The sequence below is a fragment of the Lissotriton helveticus genome, chromosome 1_1, assembly GCF_964261635.1.
Source record: "Lissotriton helveticus chromosome 1_1, aLisHel1.1, whole genome shotgun sequence".
In the NCBI taxonomy this organism is placed as follows: Eukaryota; Metazoa; Chordata; class Amphibia; order Caudata; family Salamandridae; genus Lissotriton; species Lissotriton helveticus.
This window is the reverse complement of record NC_136057.1, coordinates 1057860993-1057877056: the sequence shown is the minus strand read 5'-3', so window position 1 is coordinate 1057877056 and position 16064 is coordinate 1057860993. Positions and strand designations below refer to the sequence as shown.

Here is a 16064-nt window from a genome sequence, read left to right as displayed (position 1 = left end):
ATGCTGTGGTGGCGCTGAGTGATGTTGTGGTAGCGACGAGTGATGCTGTGGCGTTTAGTGATGCTGTGGTAGCGCATAGTGATGTTGTGGTGCCCCTGAGTGATGCTGTGGTGCTCCTGAGTGACGCTGTGGTGATGCGATAGATAGAGTGAGGGCGATAGATAGATAGAGAGAGGGCGATCGATGGATAGAGGGAGGGCGATAGATAGATAGATAGATAGATAGATAGATAGATAGATAGATAGATAGATAGATAGATAGATAGATAGCAGGTTTTGTACTCTCAGGGAAAGAAAGAAGGTAAATGCTGGTAGAAACATAGACATAGCTGAACTTGAAATACTGTGCGGGGTACTGACATGAATTACTAAAAGGTATCTGTAGATGTTCAGTGATGCATTTCCTAACAAGACTCTCAATGTGAAGAAATGGGAGCCACAGCAAAAGATGCCCTAATGAAACTGCTTTGCATGAAAAGGTAGCCTAGCATGCTGGTACCCAAGAAGTGAACTTCTAAATCACAAGGCTTTACAAATGTGGTGCAATGCCTTAGAATGATATAATTGGCTAGACAGCAAGAGGCACTCAGGCAAGATAACTAAAAGCGCTGATGTGGGAAAAGTAGCATTTCAGGAATTTCCCGTCAAGTCAGAAGATTGTTCCACGACTAACAGTACTGACCTACCTTTTCATTTATTAATCTGAGCCAACCGATAACTTTAACGACTTCATCTTGTAAAAAATTAACAACACTTTTTGCTATGGACAGGGTCTTTTAGGTATTATAAGAGATCATGCCGTGATCGATCTTTATTAGTTGTGTCCCCGCTGGGGAGCAAAGTGAAAGCCTGGGAAAGGAGTGTTTGTGAATTAGAAGGTACTAAAAGAGTAATTCATTCTGCAACAATCTTGTTCAAAAACAACATGGTATGTGCCGAGGAAGATTCTCCATAAAAGAGGCAAGGCTTCCACTACATCCCCTGAGACGCGCCCAGTGACACCCCTCTCCTTCGCAGTCCATGGCAGTGTCTGTGCGCAGTACATGATTAGCATACCAGAGAGAGGCCGCCCCCGCTGTGTGACCTTCAAAGCTTTACACTGCCGCTAAGATGCATAGGGGCACAGGGTGCCAGGGTAGTCAGCGCAGCTGGAACAGTTCGGTTAGGAATCTGTTAAGGTCGGCTTGTGGGAAATGATGCAGGAAGCAGCGGGGGAGAGGTGGGAGGGAATTCCTTCCTCCAACCCCAGACGTGGATGCGTGTGTGCTCGGAGCTTGGGGAGCAGGATACTGAGCCGTGGCAGCACTGCCAGTCTCCGGGAGCGCGGACGCTGTATAAGGCCACACTGCCTATATGAAAGGCTGACACAGCTGAGAGCACCGACCTGACCTGTTAAGCCACCTTCAGTTCACTCCTCGCCAGTATTAGTGCAAAAGACACGCATGTTTTACATGGGTTGCCAAGTAAGCGCCTAGAAACCCACTTCTGGTTGAGCCATATCCACGGGGTATGCAGGCGATGCATGCATTATGGGCACGTACATTGTCTAGCTCATGGTCTGCAAGTGCCAGCGGGTGCATAGCGCACAGAGCTCTGCAGCGCTTCCGCTGCGGAACATCGGTAAGTGGCGGGCTAGGAATCTGTTAAGGACTGCTTGTGGGAAATGATGCAGGAAGCAGTGGGGAAGAGGTGGGAGGGAATTCCTCTCTGCGGCCCCAAGCATGGATGCGTGTGTAGGCGCTGTGGTATGGAAAGCGGCGCCCGAGTGCATACATTTACAAAACAAACATTGGCCACGGTGCCGGGCCGCGAAATACGATAATAAAAAAAAAACAAGCACTTTCTAATGTTTTAAAAGTACTGCTTTTAATACCCAGACTTACCTCTCGGGACTGAAAGCCGTGGAACATCAGAAACAATAGACTCTATTTGACGATCTTCGGTACCTGTTGAAAAACAAGCTGCGGTGGGGGCAGGAGCTTGCCACCCGGTACGGGACTCCTGGGCTGCGTTCGGGGAGCTGGATTAGAGCACAGGACGTGGCAGCAGCAGAGGGCGAAGTGGTGAAGTATTGAGCAGCCAGCGGAATCAACACGTGGACCCACCCAGCACCTACCGGATCACACGCTGAGGGCCCCGGCTGAATAAAGCAAGCCGTGAGCGTGTACATAAAGACTTGCCTGCAGCTTCCATCTGTCGGCCCCAGTCCCGTGCTCACACGCTTGGCGTAGAAGCGCAGCTCTTCGGCGCGAGCCCAGGTTGTCTGTATGCGCTCGTGCCGCACCAGCGCCGTTGCAAGTTCTGCTGCAGAGTAGTGGGGGCAGGGTTAGGGGGTGTTATCTGAGTCCGGGGACACATTGCTGACGAGCTTACTAAACCCATTGCAGACAATGGCTGTGACCGCGCGCTGTAGGAGACACGCAATGTGAAAGTGAAAGTGTGGGAGAGCACAAGAAGAGACGCGCGCGTTCACAGTGCGTGTCTCCTAAAGCGTGCGCGTTCACAGCGCGTGTCCCCTAAAGCGCGTGGTCACAGCCATTGTCTGCAAAGGTTTATTAAGCTTGTGCACCTGTCCTGTCCCACTTCGCTACCTACACAGCGACAATAAGTCTCGCTGGCGACAGCGCTTCGCGCTGCGACACCAGCGAGACCTAAAAAACATGGCACATGACGCCAAAACAGCACCCTGCTCTAGGCCATCCCTGTGCCGCGGTGGGTGCACATTGTGTGTTAAACTGCATCACCCTTTGCCCGAAGCCTAAGTCCAGGAGCTTTGCTCCCACAACCTTGTGGCCTGCTTGTGAGCAGCCTCCAACCGAAAATTGGGCCTCAGCACTCTGCACCCAGTCGCCCTAGTGCTACTGAGGGTGCTTTGAGAGTGTATGCTCGACCCTGGGAGAACCTTGGTTCTAACCCCAGAAACCAAACTGCCACAACCAAGTACTTACCTGTAAACCGATAACTTAATTTCCTCCCATAGGATTGCATTGACTGCTTTTCTTTGAAAAATCTTCTAAGCGTGGAGTTGGTTTGTGTGAAACCTTGAAAAACTGCAAATGTATAAAAACTGAATTACTCCCCCCAGTGTGATATCTAGGCACATCACACAGAGTAGAAAAAGTAACTTAAAAAGTAATCTGAAAAGTATTGTGCAAAGTAATCTCAAAAGTAACTGTAAAGTAATTGTGACTGTTGACTTACCTCTGAACAACCCAATTGCATCCAACTGCATTTCAATTGTATTTCAACTGCAATATACCTGCAAAGTATTATTACAATTACCTGCACCAGGCCTGACTTGGTTCTAAAAATACAATTACTAAATAATATGCTTATACAAACAAAATTGGTCTTAGTTCAGTCTTTGAGTGTGTGACATCATTTCTTGCCTGAGTGTGTACAATAAATGTTTAACACTACCCTCTGATAGTGTCTTACTGCTCGCCCACACTACCACAAATAGAGAGTAAGGTATTATCTACTTGTACCTCTGCCTACCTTTGGGGTTCCACTGGACTCTGTGCACACTATACCTTACTTTGGTATAGTATATACAGAGCCAGCTTCCTACAGTAGCTTCAGTGATGTCACACCTGTGCTGCTTCTGGTGCATAACGGGAGCCTGCATTATCTACCAGCAAAGGGCAGCTGTGCCAATAATTTCCAGATGCAGTCTGGAACCCAGGTATATTTAAACTGTATGGATTTTACAGTTACAAGCAGCCTTCAGAGATAAAAATTTAACGTGTCAAAGGTTGTATAGCCGGTCTTATTCATGGAGACTCTGCCAGTCTCTTGTTATCACATAGAAGGGTAACTATCCCTATAACTGACAAGATGTAAGAGAAGAAACAACCTTCTGTATTCTGGCTCTACGCTTTCATACAGTTTCAGAATACTCTTGCCACCACAGACCATACCAAGATAAAAAGCAGATAGTTCCTAGGTCATCAAATAATCATAATCCTCAGTAATGCTGGATTCTCCCAGTTCCCAGTTTCTACTGTATTTCTTTCCCCTGCACAACATAATGCTCAGCTTTTAACTAGAGCCATAAATTCAAAAAGTTTTCACCTTTGTCAACAATTTAGCCAAAATGCATGTCCTCCTGGACTACAGACAAAAGGCCGCATTAAATATATAGAAGTCTAGCACATAAGCCTGCAGGATCCATGTGTTAAAATAATTAAATCCCATTTCTAATATGATGCATTTCATTTGAATTGTGCTCCTGAGGTAGAGTCTCTCACTCTGGGGTATTTCTTTGTTGGTGGTGAATATTTAGTTCTTATGTGACGACCAACTAGGTGCAAAATAAATCAATTGGGAAAGGACTACAGCATTATATAATGTAACCAATGCTATGTCGAACAACCCACATATTTGCGACTAATGCTGCTCATGCTGTGAATTGTTGTTTTACCTCTCAATACCTTAACCTTCCACTATGAAGACCAGACTAGCTTACCTAGAAAAAGTAACACTCAGCCACTTCCTCAATTTTTAAACTGTATATCTGGAATCTTCGATGAGGACTTTCCTTTCCAAAGACAGTTGGTAGTCTTGGTGTGATGGATTCTAAGACTGTTTATGGAAAGAGAGAGTTGTAGTTGAATATTGGTGGTGCTTAATGAGCGAGTGTAGTCAGTGTAAAACTGGGAGAGTAACTGAGTTCTTTTTTGAACCTAGACAAATGAACAACAACAGATTGCAGAACTCTAGCTGGGTCTCCTACTTAGAAATTGAATAGAAGGACACTAATTTTCAGCCTTGTAGTACACCATGACACAATCTACAAATGTATTCCATGTTTCCTCCATCAGTTTGAACAAAAACCCACTTGTGCAGGTAACATCAACTCTCAATAGCAGTCCAACCATCAAACAGTTTTTACTTGTTTATTGTTTAAATGCAGTAAATTATTAGTAAACCTTTTTGTGTATGTCTTCATTTAATTGAGATATAACGCCCATGTTTGCACATCTTACCAGCAAAGTGCCACATCACTTCGAAGAATGCATCTGGTCGCATGAGGATGTTCGTCATTTCTATTCTATGCTAAGTCCTCCTCACTAGTATCACCACCTTCATGGCAGATAAACTAAATATTTCTTGCAAGATCTCTGATCTCTTTGCTATTTCTTCTGCTGGCTGGAAAACTGTATTACCTTGTTCTTCACAGATGCTCACGTTACCGTATAAATATGCCCATATTCTCTATCACTAGAGACACTAGTGCCATCCTTCTCCAAAACCTTTATTCTGTGGGAGACCAAGCAATCCCATGACATCAAGCGCATAGATAGCCAATAACTTTCCCTCGGGTGCTTACCCTCCTTGATCACCTGCCCAAACAATGCACTGTTAACACCTGTCCTCTGATCAACTTCTGATCACTCACCATTTCCTGAAACACATTCTGTGGTTCTTCTAGGCACTTCGTATGCCCTTCAGAAACGTGGACTGCGGAGTCATCGAAAGCAGTTGACCGCTGGAATACAAAAAACGGCAATTCAGTATTATAATCATTTTGAGCAATTCTTTTAAAGTGCCTCACCTCATTTAAGACTTACCACCAATGTTGTTATAGCTAGCATTTTTGGAACATTCTACTTCTCAGCTTACCATATTAATGAACCACAGACAGAATACAATGAACAATAAGATGAATCTACCCCATCACCACATTTTTTCTACTTTAAACAAATATGCCTCCCAGCTCCTGCATTACCCTTGTTAGTAATGGGAATGCAGGAAAAACAGTTAAAGGACAACATTTTTCAGCCTGCTTATATAGTCCAAAAGATACGTCCAAACTTATGCATTTTTATCTAAAAGCATGAAACTTGCAAGAAATTGTGTTTATACCAAGAATGTAACACTGAGCATTGTAACCACAAGCCTCAAGTGTCATGAGCCACAATACTGGAAAATTCCAGCTGAAATATGCTTTTCACTCATAACTTCAGAATGGATCAATATATTTCACTGTTACCCTCATTGCAGGTTGAGAAATTTGCACAAAAGAGTAGAGGTATGATTGAGGAGATTGATGATTCATTTTGTAAGCCTTTGTTACAGCAACTGCAATTCCTAAGTGGTAACACTGCCCATTTTGTAACAAGTTTAACAGGAGTTCATGTTCAACAACAGTGGAATTAATAGGAAGTTTATCTATATAAAGTGTTTGCTAATAGGAAACTGTATCTATAGGATGAATCTATGAATAGAAGTTTTAGGTTAATGGAAGGCGATAGTATATCCAACTCACAAGGTAGGTCAGCTATTGACTGGGAGCAATGTATTTGTAAAAACTGAGGATCTAACATGTCCTGCGGATTACGCTCCTACAAAAATGGCTGTGGCCGCAGGATAAAAAGCTATAGAGAAAGATCTTCACAATCCTGAAAAATGAAGTTGCCTACCTGAAAAAATGTAGACTTTGTATCAATTAAATGATGATAATATAACTAAGACAACCTCCTCCATTCTATAGCTAAGTTACACTAAAAAAAACAAAAATCTATTTGTGCTACAATCAGATGGAAGTGGACCATGCTACTCAACATTTGAGGAAGGTAGGTAAGCAAAAGGAGTCTTCGGAGTCTAAAAAAACACAGGTATTGAACAGTTAATGCAATGTTCATCATACACGTTTATTTAAGATGAGAAAAGAAGTTTCCAGTCATTACATGTATGAACACAAATGTTTCTTCTATGACAACAAAGACTAAGAGATGCACAAAAAAAAACACTGTCACTCGCAACAACTTTTAAAGTGGATACCCAAGTACGGCAGTGTGCTTGGACTTGCAAGTTGAAGAGCTTAATGCCAAGCTAAGCAATGGAGGGATGATTTCTAAGAAGGCAGTATACCATAAAGAGTGCCTCAAAAGCTTTAATTCTAAAAAAGCAAACAATCCAGAGACGAAAGGGAGGTTCACAGGGCTTGATATTCAGGAGCACATATGCAGAGCCTTTGGCGTTCATGCAATCTCCTCCTGAATGTGAAGAAAATATGCAGTTTTTTTAGACATTGTGAGCTTAAACAGATCTACTGTAGAAGAATTAAGCAGCTTAAAGGGCATTTGCCTAGTGTTCATTCCACAAAGTTAAAACGAACTTGACACACTTAAAGAAAACACAGATATATTAATGGTTGCCTCTCGCTAAGGCCGAACTGGGGATCTCAGTGATGAATCCATAGCAGTGATCTTGGCACACGCAGCATCGATATATCAACAAGACACTGTACAACTCAGACAACCACCTTTTTCTGGATTGCTCAAAGAAGAATGGCAAAAAAGATTCATTCCTTTTATACTTCTAACTAACATGAAACTGTATGGCTCACAAATACAAAGTGTGGTATCATATGGATCAGAACCAAATCTTACCATTGCACAACTACCTACTTTCAATTTATTTAAAGAAGTGGTGTCAGTCCTCAAACTGTATATGATGCACTCAAGTCACATCGTTTCCATTATATTATGACTCTTTTACCCACTCAAGATCTAAATACTTTGTGGACTTCCTTTATGTTTCGGCTTAGCAGCCTTGTACAATTGTGCCTTAAGCGGATAAGGGAGGGCAGGGCAGCAGATAAACTCAAGGGTTCACCTTCTGTCAGTCATGGCTGCTCCCCAAACTCAATTGTAATAAATACCAGATTACAGATATGTGCATGTCTTCTCGCTTCCTCATATAGATAAACACACACATATTGTGTTTTATTTTTCACCTGGATATCAGTTCAACCCAGTCACTAATCCCGTACGATTCCTTTCAGTCCCTATATCCAACTTGCCGGCTGGTTGGCATCCACCACATTCCCCAAGGAATTTGTGGTCATCTTCATGTCACTCACCCTTTTCTCAAATTGCTTTTGACGTTCGTGTAAGGAATCCATCTGTTTTTGTAAGCACTTCATCTGTTCTTGTATGCATTGCATCTGCTCATCAATGACACGGAGAGCAGGATCTTCAAACTGAATATTCTCCTAGAAAAAAGAAAAAACTGTAAACTCACTTCATCCTGTAGCCCATCTGTTTTACTTCCTTTTTTTATAGAAAACTCACCAGTTTACCTGCAGTTGTACAAGCAAAACTTCTTCGGTAATTGTAGATTAGATTCATCTGTAAAACTCAGACCTTTCTAAAAACTCTAAACTTTAATAAGGATCGAGACTGTAGGAATGGAAACGAACATAACCCTTATTTTTCTAACCCATCACAGATAAGTTTCTCGTAATCATAACCTGAATTCTCATACAAGTGTCGGAAACTCCAAAAGCCAGACTTCATTTTGAGCATGTTATGTTAACTGGTCTGACTTTGGCCCACTAATAGTAAGTCATTATCTTTCGCAGAACTCGTGAAACTATCAATTCATCTTGACAATGACTTTGCCAGTGCATAAGGCGAAGTAAGTCTGCTACACGCTACATGACATCTACATTTCCAGGTCTGACAGTGTATGTGTAAAATAAACAATGTAGCTAGAGTTGACGTATTTTCATCATGCTGGTTCATTTAGTTATGTCCTGGATTAATCGAAGTCTCCTAATGTAGGGTACAAATCAGTGGTCAACTATATATATAAAACCCATGAGGGGAGAGGAAGAGTGGCCTTCGCATAAGGTTATCATGAGAGGTCCTGGCAGACTGGTGCAGCATCCACTTTCATGCTCAGAGTCAAAACCGAGAAGAGAGGAGACTAGCCTAGCTGATGTGCGTTTTTCTTCAGAAGGAACACTCACTATTGGCTGGAGTCTGAAAACCACAGTGGCTATGCTGTGAAAAGGTATGCAGCGTGTCGAGCCTCAAGAAACTCTAGAGGCAAGTTAGCCACTACATGCTCTCATAGTGTATCACACAGAAATAGTCTTTAGGGTGGCTAGGCTTCTAGGAACATTCTAATTATGTTAGAAGTGTGCATTTTATTCATAATAGGCATAAGTGCTGTTTTAATTACACTTCATGTAGTTATTACTTGTGTACTAAGTAACAGGACAAGACTGTTGAATTAAACAATTTTAAACATATATAATAGTAGTAAGCTTGAATGTGCTGTTCTAAAGACCCAAATTGGGTTTGAATTAGCACAGCATACCAGACCCCTTTAATGGACTGTTAGTAACCTCGAAATTATGGACACTACACCAGCAGGTATGCTCAGTGAGAGGTTTGAGTATGGGACTACAATAACTCGGACGTCCCAGCTTAAGCAATAGTGTACGAACTCAGTCTAGGCACCCTTGGTGGGAGTGCCAAACATTAGAGGCCCGAGTTAGAGCCCCAAGGTAAGCAACACAAGTTGGGAGAAATGAACAAATCTTAATAAATGAATACCCTTTTAGAAATAAAAATAGAGGTCTATCACTACTCCTTGCTTTCCCCCTATACTACAATTCTCATGGACTCAGCAGTCACTACAAAGCTGAGCAATTCACAGTGAAAGATCCCTCAAAAGGCTGTACACTTTTTAAGGTTACAGCTTCAGTTCAAAGTTTGGAGAAATCATTCTCACACACAATACTCCTCTAACAAGGAGCCACAGATTGTTAGTGGTGATTAGAATAACCAATATTGAGATCTATCATTACACAAAAGTAAATTTTCTCTGAATATCTGGATCTTCCAACATCATGAGTACAATTTAAACAAGTTTATGTAGAAAGAACAAAGTGGTCTGAGGAAATATTTGTTTTAAGGAAACCGATGGCTAAAGTGAGACACCTTTATTATTCACCCTGTACAGCACTAACTCTTAATTCCTCTGCTTGCATTTATTAGACAATTACAGAATAGTATTTTTGCATATAACATCTTTGATAACTGCTCCTACATTGATAACTGCTTACAAAACAAATGCAGGAAAATACTACACTGCAATAACCAAACATAAATTAAATCGCAGTATATACTCTTATAAAGAAAGTCCTTAGTACACCTTCTTGATGATGCTGGCCAGGTTGGCAAACCACAACAGTTACAAATCTTTGGTGTTTTATCCCAGAACAAAATAGGTTGAAAAGAGGTTTGGGCACACGCCCAAGCTTCACTATGCAAAGCCGTTCCTGCCCGAATTCCAGAGGCCTTCTCAAATTAGTTATTGAAAAGGAAACAAAACAAACAGGACAAGGTGTATGCGAGGCTGGTGTGTCGTTTGGAGCAATGAGGTTGAAGGTCTAGCAGTTTAACAATCTTTATGGGGGAACTTGTACTTAACAGTATGTAAATGTACCTTTCTTAAAACGCTTTGGAAATTAAACAGCAAGTATCAAGGGCCAGCTCCACAGCAGAAATGTGTAAGTCCTATGAATGCACTGTGGCGGTGTTTAGCCAAACAATATTTCATATCTCAGTACTGCTATAAACATACATGGTAAACAAAACCTGCTGACTTCCCCACCGCTTATTTTTTTTAAACTTTACTTCTCTCTGCGAAGAAGATGCAGGTCGTATTTGTTAAGCTACAGCTTGGTGAACATTTTCAACTGGAGCTCCATGAACAGTCATAGATCATTTTCTTGTAATACCTAAAAGCACAATTTTATCGTCCAAAAGGCACATCTTAAGTTGGTGTCTTTAAAATGCACATGTACTTTACTGCAGACGTCCAATGCTGTACCTTGTTTGTCTGCCATTCTTAACTTGCCTCTCTCCCACCGCTAATTCAATATAACTGGATAGGAGAATATTATCTAGGACCTAGGAGTCAGAAAAAGAACACCGGTACAGGCACTCCATTGTTCGGTAACCAGGAAGGATTTGAGTACCTTAACCGAGCTACCCAACACACCTACTTCCTTATCTAAAGAAACGATCAAGCCACTGTGCTAATAATCCAGCTCAATATAAACAAAAAAGTGGTTCTGTTGGGGACCCACTTGAATTGAAACATGTAATAAATACAGACAGGAAACAAATTACTTTGTGGATGATATATCATGAAGGACACAAAACACCGACCATAATGAAAGGGAAAGGTCAATCTTTAGTATTTAACCTTTTAGGCTTATATTCAAAGGCAATCTTTAAACAAGCTGTCCAAAACACAACAAACACATGTACAGAAACATGTACGGAGGATACATTTAGTGGAAGAGTTGTGACTGGTCGTGACTGAGTGTTGGAAATGGTTAAACAAAAACAAACCAAATCATACAATAACATAGAACAATACATTCAGGGTATCCACTGTGCAATACAATAGTCTCAGGAGGATAAATTATTTTTTTGGTTCCTTTGGACTCTGTGCAGGTGGATATATATGCAGAACGTCGACGTTTCGACCCCATCATGCTGCCATGGACATTTACGAGGCTCTGCCGAGCAAACCAAGATCGATGGCCCATTGTTGTACAAATGTTGGGATACCAGCCACACGATCTTAAATACCACTATAATTCTGTTTTTAGGTCTCGCCTGTCGATGCGCATGCGCATCGCGCAAGCGAGACTATAGGGGCTCATCTACTCTTTATCTAACTTGCAAGGAATCGTGGCGATTCCTTGCAGTGCCCGTGACTTTTAAGCTCAATGCGCATGCGCATTGAGCTTAAAAGCGCGTGCACAGCCGCCCGCATTCCTCCGACACCTTTGAAGTGAAGCTTAGCTTCACTTCAAAGGCCCGGCTTCCACGGCCGCCAGGCCACATCAAAGGCTTCCCCAGCACTGCCCCGCCCATCAATCACCCTCCCACTGCCACCCCCCTCCCTCTCCATATGGTGCGCTCTGCCTCAGGCCTCTGAGCCGTCCCTACGCTCCCCGCCCACCCCCATCCTTTTCTCCCACCTCATGTAATAGATGCCATCCCGATGCTGGTGACGCCCCCTCACCGAGGCCTAAGATACAAATTGCACCGAGGCTTAAGATACAAATTGCACCACCATCCCTTCTAAGCGCGCACTAGGGCCACTTATTGCACTAAAAGTCTTCAGATGAATTTAACACCAACCACTTCGCCCCAATTGTTAGATTACAACTGATTGGCAATGGGAGTATCAGAGCACCAGCCTCCGTCACTTGCGTTATCGACCGACACAACAGTAGAGATAATCAAGTGCTTTGGCCCAAACCCAACATGCTGAACGACCCAGCCAAACTCGACCCCCAAAAACGGGTTTACCCCTATTTCATTGGTGTGCCAAACCTGATGGCTTCACTAGCAACGTCACCATGCAGGAATGAAGTGATTTCCCCAGATTTGCAAGATGTTGCGCGCCCCCGTCACAATATTACCACTAACCGGTTAGCCATGTGGTATCAGAGCCCCTCGCACGAGCTCCAGTACGTTACACAACGGCACACCAACATTGTGGAATTAAGTGATTTGCCCAGAGTCGCACAATGTCGAGCATTCCCGCCGAAATTCAAACCCTGCTCCTCAGCAACCCTGACGACCGCTACAGCTGAAGGCCCTACTGTCCGCCTTTCGGACCTTTGCAAACGACTACCTCTGTGCTCTGTCTACACCAATCTCGAACTGCCTAGTTCTTGCTGCCTGCAGTTGTTACCACCAATTAGCATAAACACCAGTTTTCAGCCTATCAATATTTTCGCTACGTCAGGGTTCCCTCCCCTTCCATTCACAGTCGCAAGATAGAGCTTCCTAAGCAATATTTAAGTAACGTGCAGCATTCTCAAGAAACGCAAGCAGCTGTGAGGAAATCTTGCCAATTTATGAAATAAAGTGCACCAGTGCCCCGGCTAGGTGGCTGCACTATGTGCAAGCCAGTCACCGTCTGCTGGAAACACAGACAGAACTGAAGTGTCCACCCCGATTCAGTAAGACATTCACTAAGACATCTGGTTCTCCCGGCACCCAACCTGCCTGTCACGTGGCTGCACTCTGGCCAGCCCCGTCCCTGCATTGCCTTGCCAGTTTAATATTGATGAACCACTCCCTAGTTCAATCTCTGCATACCTTGTAATCCTGGCACTGACCACAAAACGTAAGAACAGCTGGCCACCCCTGAACCACTCCTAGGAAAACCAATATGACATCGTAGTGAATTGTAAATGCGCTGCCCTAATCACACCGATCCCCGATCAACAAGACCCACATAGCTGCGTCTTCTCGGGGCCCCCCGGTACAGTTAAAGGTGGATTCACAATACACGGTCAATGGGAAAAACGCCGCCATAATGACACGATCCACCGTTCGGTCTACCAGAACCTACATAGCTGCGTCCCCTCAAGAGTGCTAAGGCTTTCTTCGTGGTATTGGCGCAACGCAAACAACTCAGAAGGTGGAGTCATTATACTAAAAGGAAACCGCACAGGCTTTCTGTATACTGTGACTGTGGGAGAATTAGTTAATGTTCCTGCGTTTGAGTTAGAGCTTTTAGATTTGTTTATGGCTTTTTTTCTTTGTAATTCTTTAGCATTGCCTACAGGAAACAAAAATGCTAAAGATTTAAAAAAAAAACCCATAAACAATTCTAAAAGCACTAACTCTAATGCTGCGAGACCTATTGCATTTCCAATGCTTGTTAATCACGTGCCCGAGACCGCGGCTTCACCGACCCAGAGCGAGTTACATAAATAGAGTAACGCGCGTCAGCATGAGTCACAAACACAGTGCTCCACCGCCAGATACCATGGGGCTACAGATATTTACAAGGCACTGTCGAGCCACCTAGGATCATTGACCCATTGATATACAATGTTGGGAAATATGTGCATAACTAACTGCACGAGCTCACAAACCACGGTAATTCTGTGTTTAATAACGGGCCTGAGACCACGGCTCTACCGTCTCAGAGCGGGTTATAATAGCACGTCACTATGAGTCACGTACACACTGCTCCTCCACCATTAATCATGCGTCCTAGACCATCCAGCCACGGGTACGTAGGAGCACTTTTAAGCATTCACCACTGACTCACGCTATCACGAGCAGCAGAGCGTCTGGCTTGGTTTTTAATTAATACTATGCCCTAACATCGCAGGGAAATGCATGAGAGACTAGGTTCACCATGGAGCACACCGGTTCACCAATCTGTGCACATATGTTATGTGACCGTCAATCCCGTATCCACGAGAGTCACTGCATGGAAACAACACCGTCTGATTCAGTATTCTTCATAACTACAAGACAATCCAGTACTGATCGCTGGAACTCAATTTCTTCTAGGCAATCGCCACGGCGACTCCGCCAATCCAAATCTTTACACCGGCTGGTGTTGAGGATTCTAAAAGAAGACAGAAGGTAGGCTTCTTCCTTGCCTCCGTATCCTGTACGATATAAAGTCCTTCGTTAGAATTGTATCTGAGTATCACCTTTTTATTCTTTATAGAAATATTGCGCAATACATGCAGCAAGAGTTTGTCGGCTGACAAGATCCCATAGGAACGGTTGATTAATACACGTACTACTAATAAGGTGAGCATAATATGCCCTTTTTATCGCCCAACCCTGTATTTTAATCAGGACACATTCCAACCCCTGACCACATGTCGATTTTAATCCATAGGCTGTCCTACTATATTACAGTCCTGATGAAGACCCGCCTTTGATGCTCACAAACATGCGCATTTTTGTTAGTGTCACAATGTCAACGTTCTGCATATATATCCACCTGCACAGAGTCCACAGGAACCTAAAAAATAATTTATCCTCCTGAGACTATTGTATTGCACAGTGGATACCGTGAATGTATTGTTCTATGCTATTGTATGATTTGGTTTGTTTTTGTTTAACCATTTCCAACACTCAGTCACCAATCACAACTCTTCCACTAAATGTATCCTCAGTACATGTTTCAGTACATGTGTTTGTTGTGTTTTGGACAGCTTGTTTAAAGATTGCTTTTGAATAAAAGCCTAAAAGGTTAAATACTAAAGATTGACCTTTCCCTTTCATTGTGGTCGGTGTTTTGTGTCCTCCATGTGTCCTCCATGATACATCATCCACAAAGTAATTTGCTTCCTGTCTGTCTTTAATACATGTTTCAATTCAAGTGGGTCCCCAACAGAACCACTTCTTTGTTTATATCCCTTAGCCAGGTTCTGAGGGTTACTGGGTTCCCCAATACGTGTAATGAATAATCCAGCTCAAAGCAAAAGAATAACTAAAGACAGGCTGCTACTACTAACTTACACCAACATTCCATCACCAACAGAGAGTAAAGGCTGTAACAAGCCTGTGTAGTATGGGATCCAATGAGACCAAGTAGCTGCACTCCACATTGATTCAGGATAGGCTGCGAGTCAGAAAAATCACACTCTTACTGCGAAATAGCACACAAAGACAATCCAAATATCTCATTTCCATACAGGTTTGAGTTTCAGGTTTGCAAGACCGAACTCCCACAGACCACATCCTCACAGTAAACAATTTGATAATTACACACTTACAGTTGGGTCTAGGGCAAGGACATAACCTCAAGGAGCCCACAACCCCATGGCACATCCACAACTGAGGCGAAGGAACTGGTGAACATACACTAACAAAAACATATTACATATTTTTTAGGAACCTTTAGTCTAATGGATAAAAAAGGTTAAGGGCTCGCTCAAAATCAGAGGTAAAAAATGTGTTTATAGTTGCATGATGCTGGCAAAATAAACAAGCATTGAAAATGCAATAGGTCTCGCCTTTGATTAAGTTAAAGCCATTTGCTTTGCTAATGGGATTGTATAGCAAAGCAAATGGCTTTAACTTAATGAAAGGCGAGACCTATCGGATTTTTAATGCTTGTTTTGAATGGCACTCTCCTTCCTTTCCTTGCTCTCCATGCCTCCTCTCTCTGAGCACAGCCTATTAAGTCACATCATGTTTGCCTTAATCTCCAACATTGTGTTTCTGAAAATTACCCTCACCTCATTTCAAAGATCAAAACCTCTGCTTTAAGAGTGATACCACTGCAACTTAACACTATCTATTCTCACTGTAGAACATCTATTAATATCGGCAACCATTTGCATGAATTCACACTATCCCCTCTCACTAAAGATTACAACCAAATCCTATTAATGTAATTTACCGCATAGAAATTTGAGTGAATGTAGGGAATGGTTTCCTTAAGTACACAAGACTCATCCTAATAACCAAC

At 42.8% G+C, this 16064-nt stretch overlaps 1 protein-coding gene across 1 annotated transcript in view; it reads right to left on the bottom strand.

Moving 5' to 3' along the window:
• The window catches only part of LOC144820832 (uncharacterized), a 933795-nt gene that overhangs the window by 488425 nt on the left and 429306 nt on the right, over nucleotides 1-16064 (bottom strand). The window contains exons 12-13 of the mRNA XM_078677961.1: nucleotides 7870-8001; nucleotides 5401-5490 (exon numbers count right to left, since the gene is read on the bottom strand). Of these exons, the coding sequence (XP_078534087.1) occupies nucleotides 5401-5490; nucleotides 7870-8001 (222 nt within the window). The remainder of the gene's footprint in view (nucleotides 1-5400; nucleotides 5491-7869; nucleotides 8002-16064) is intronic.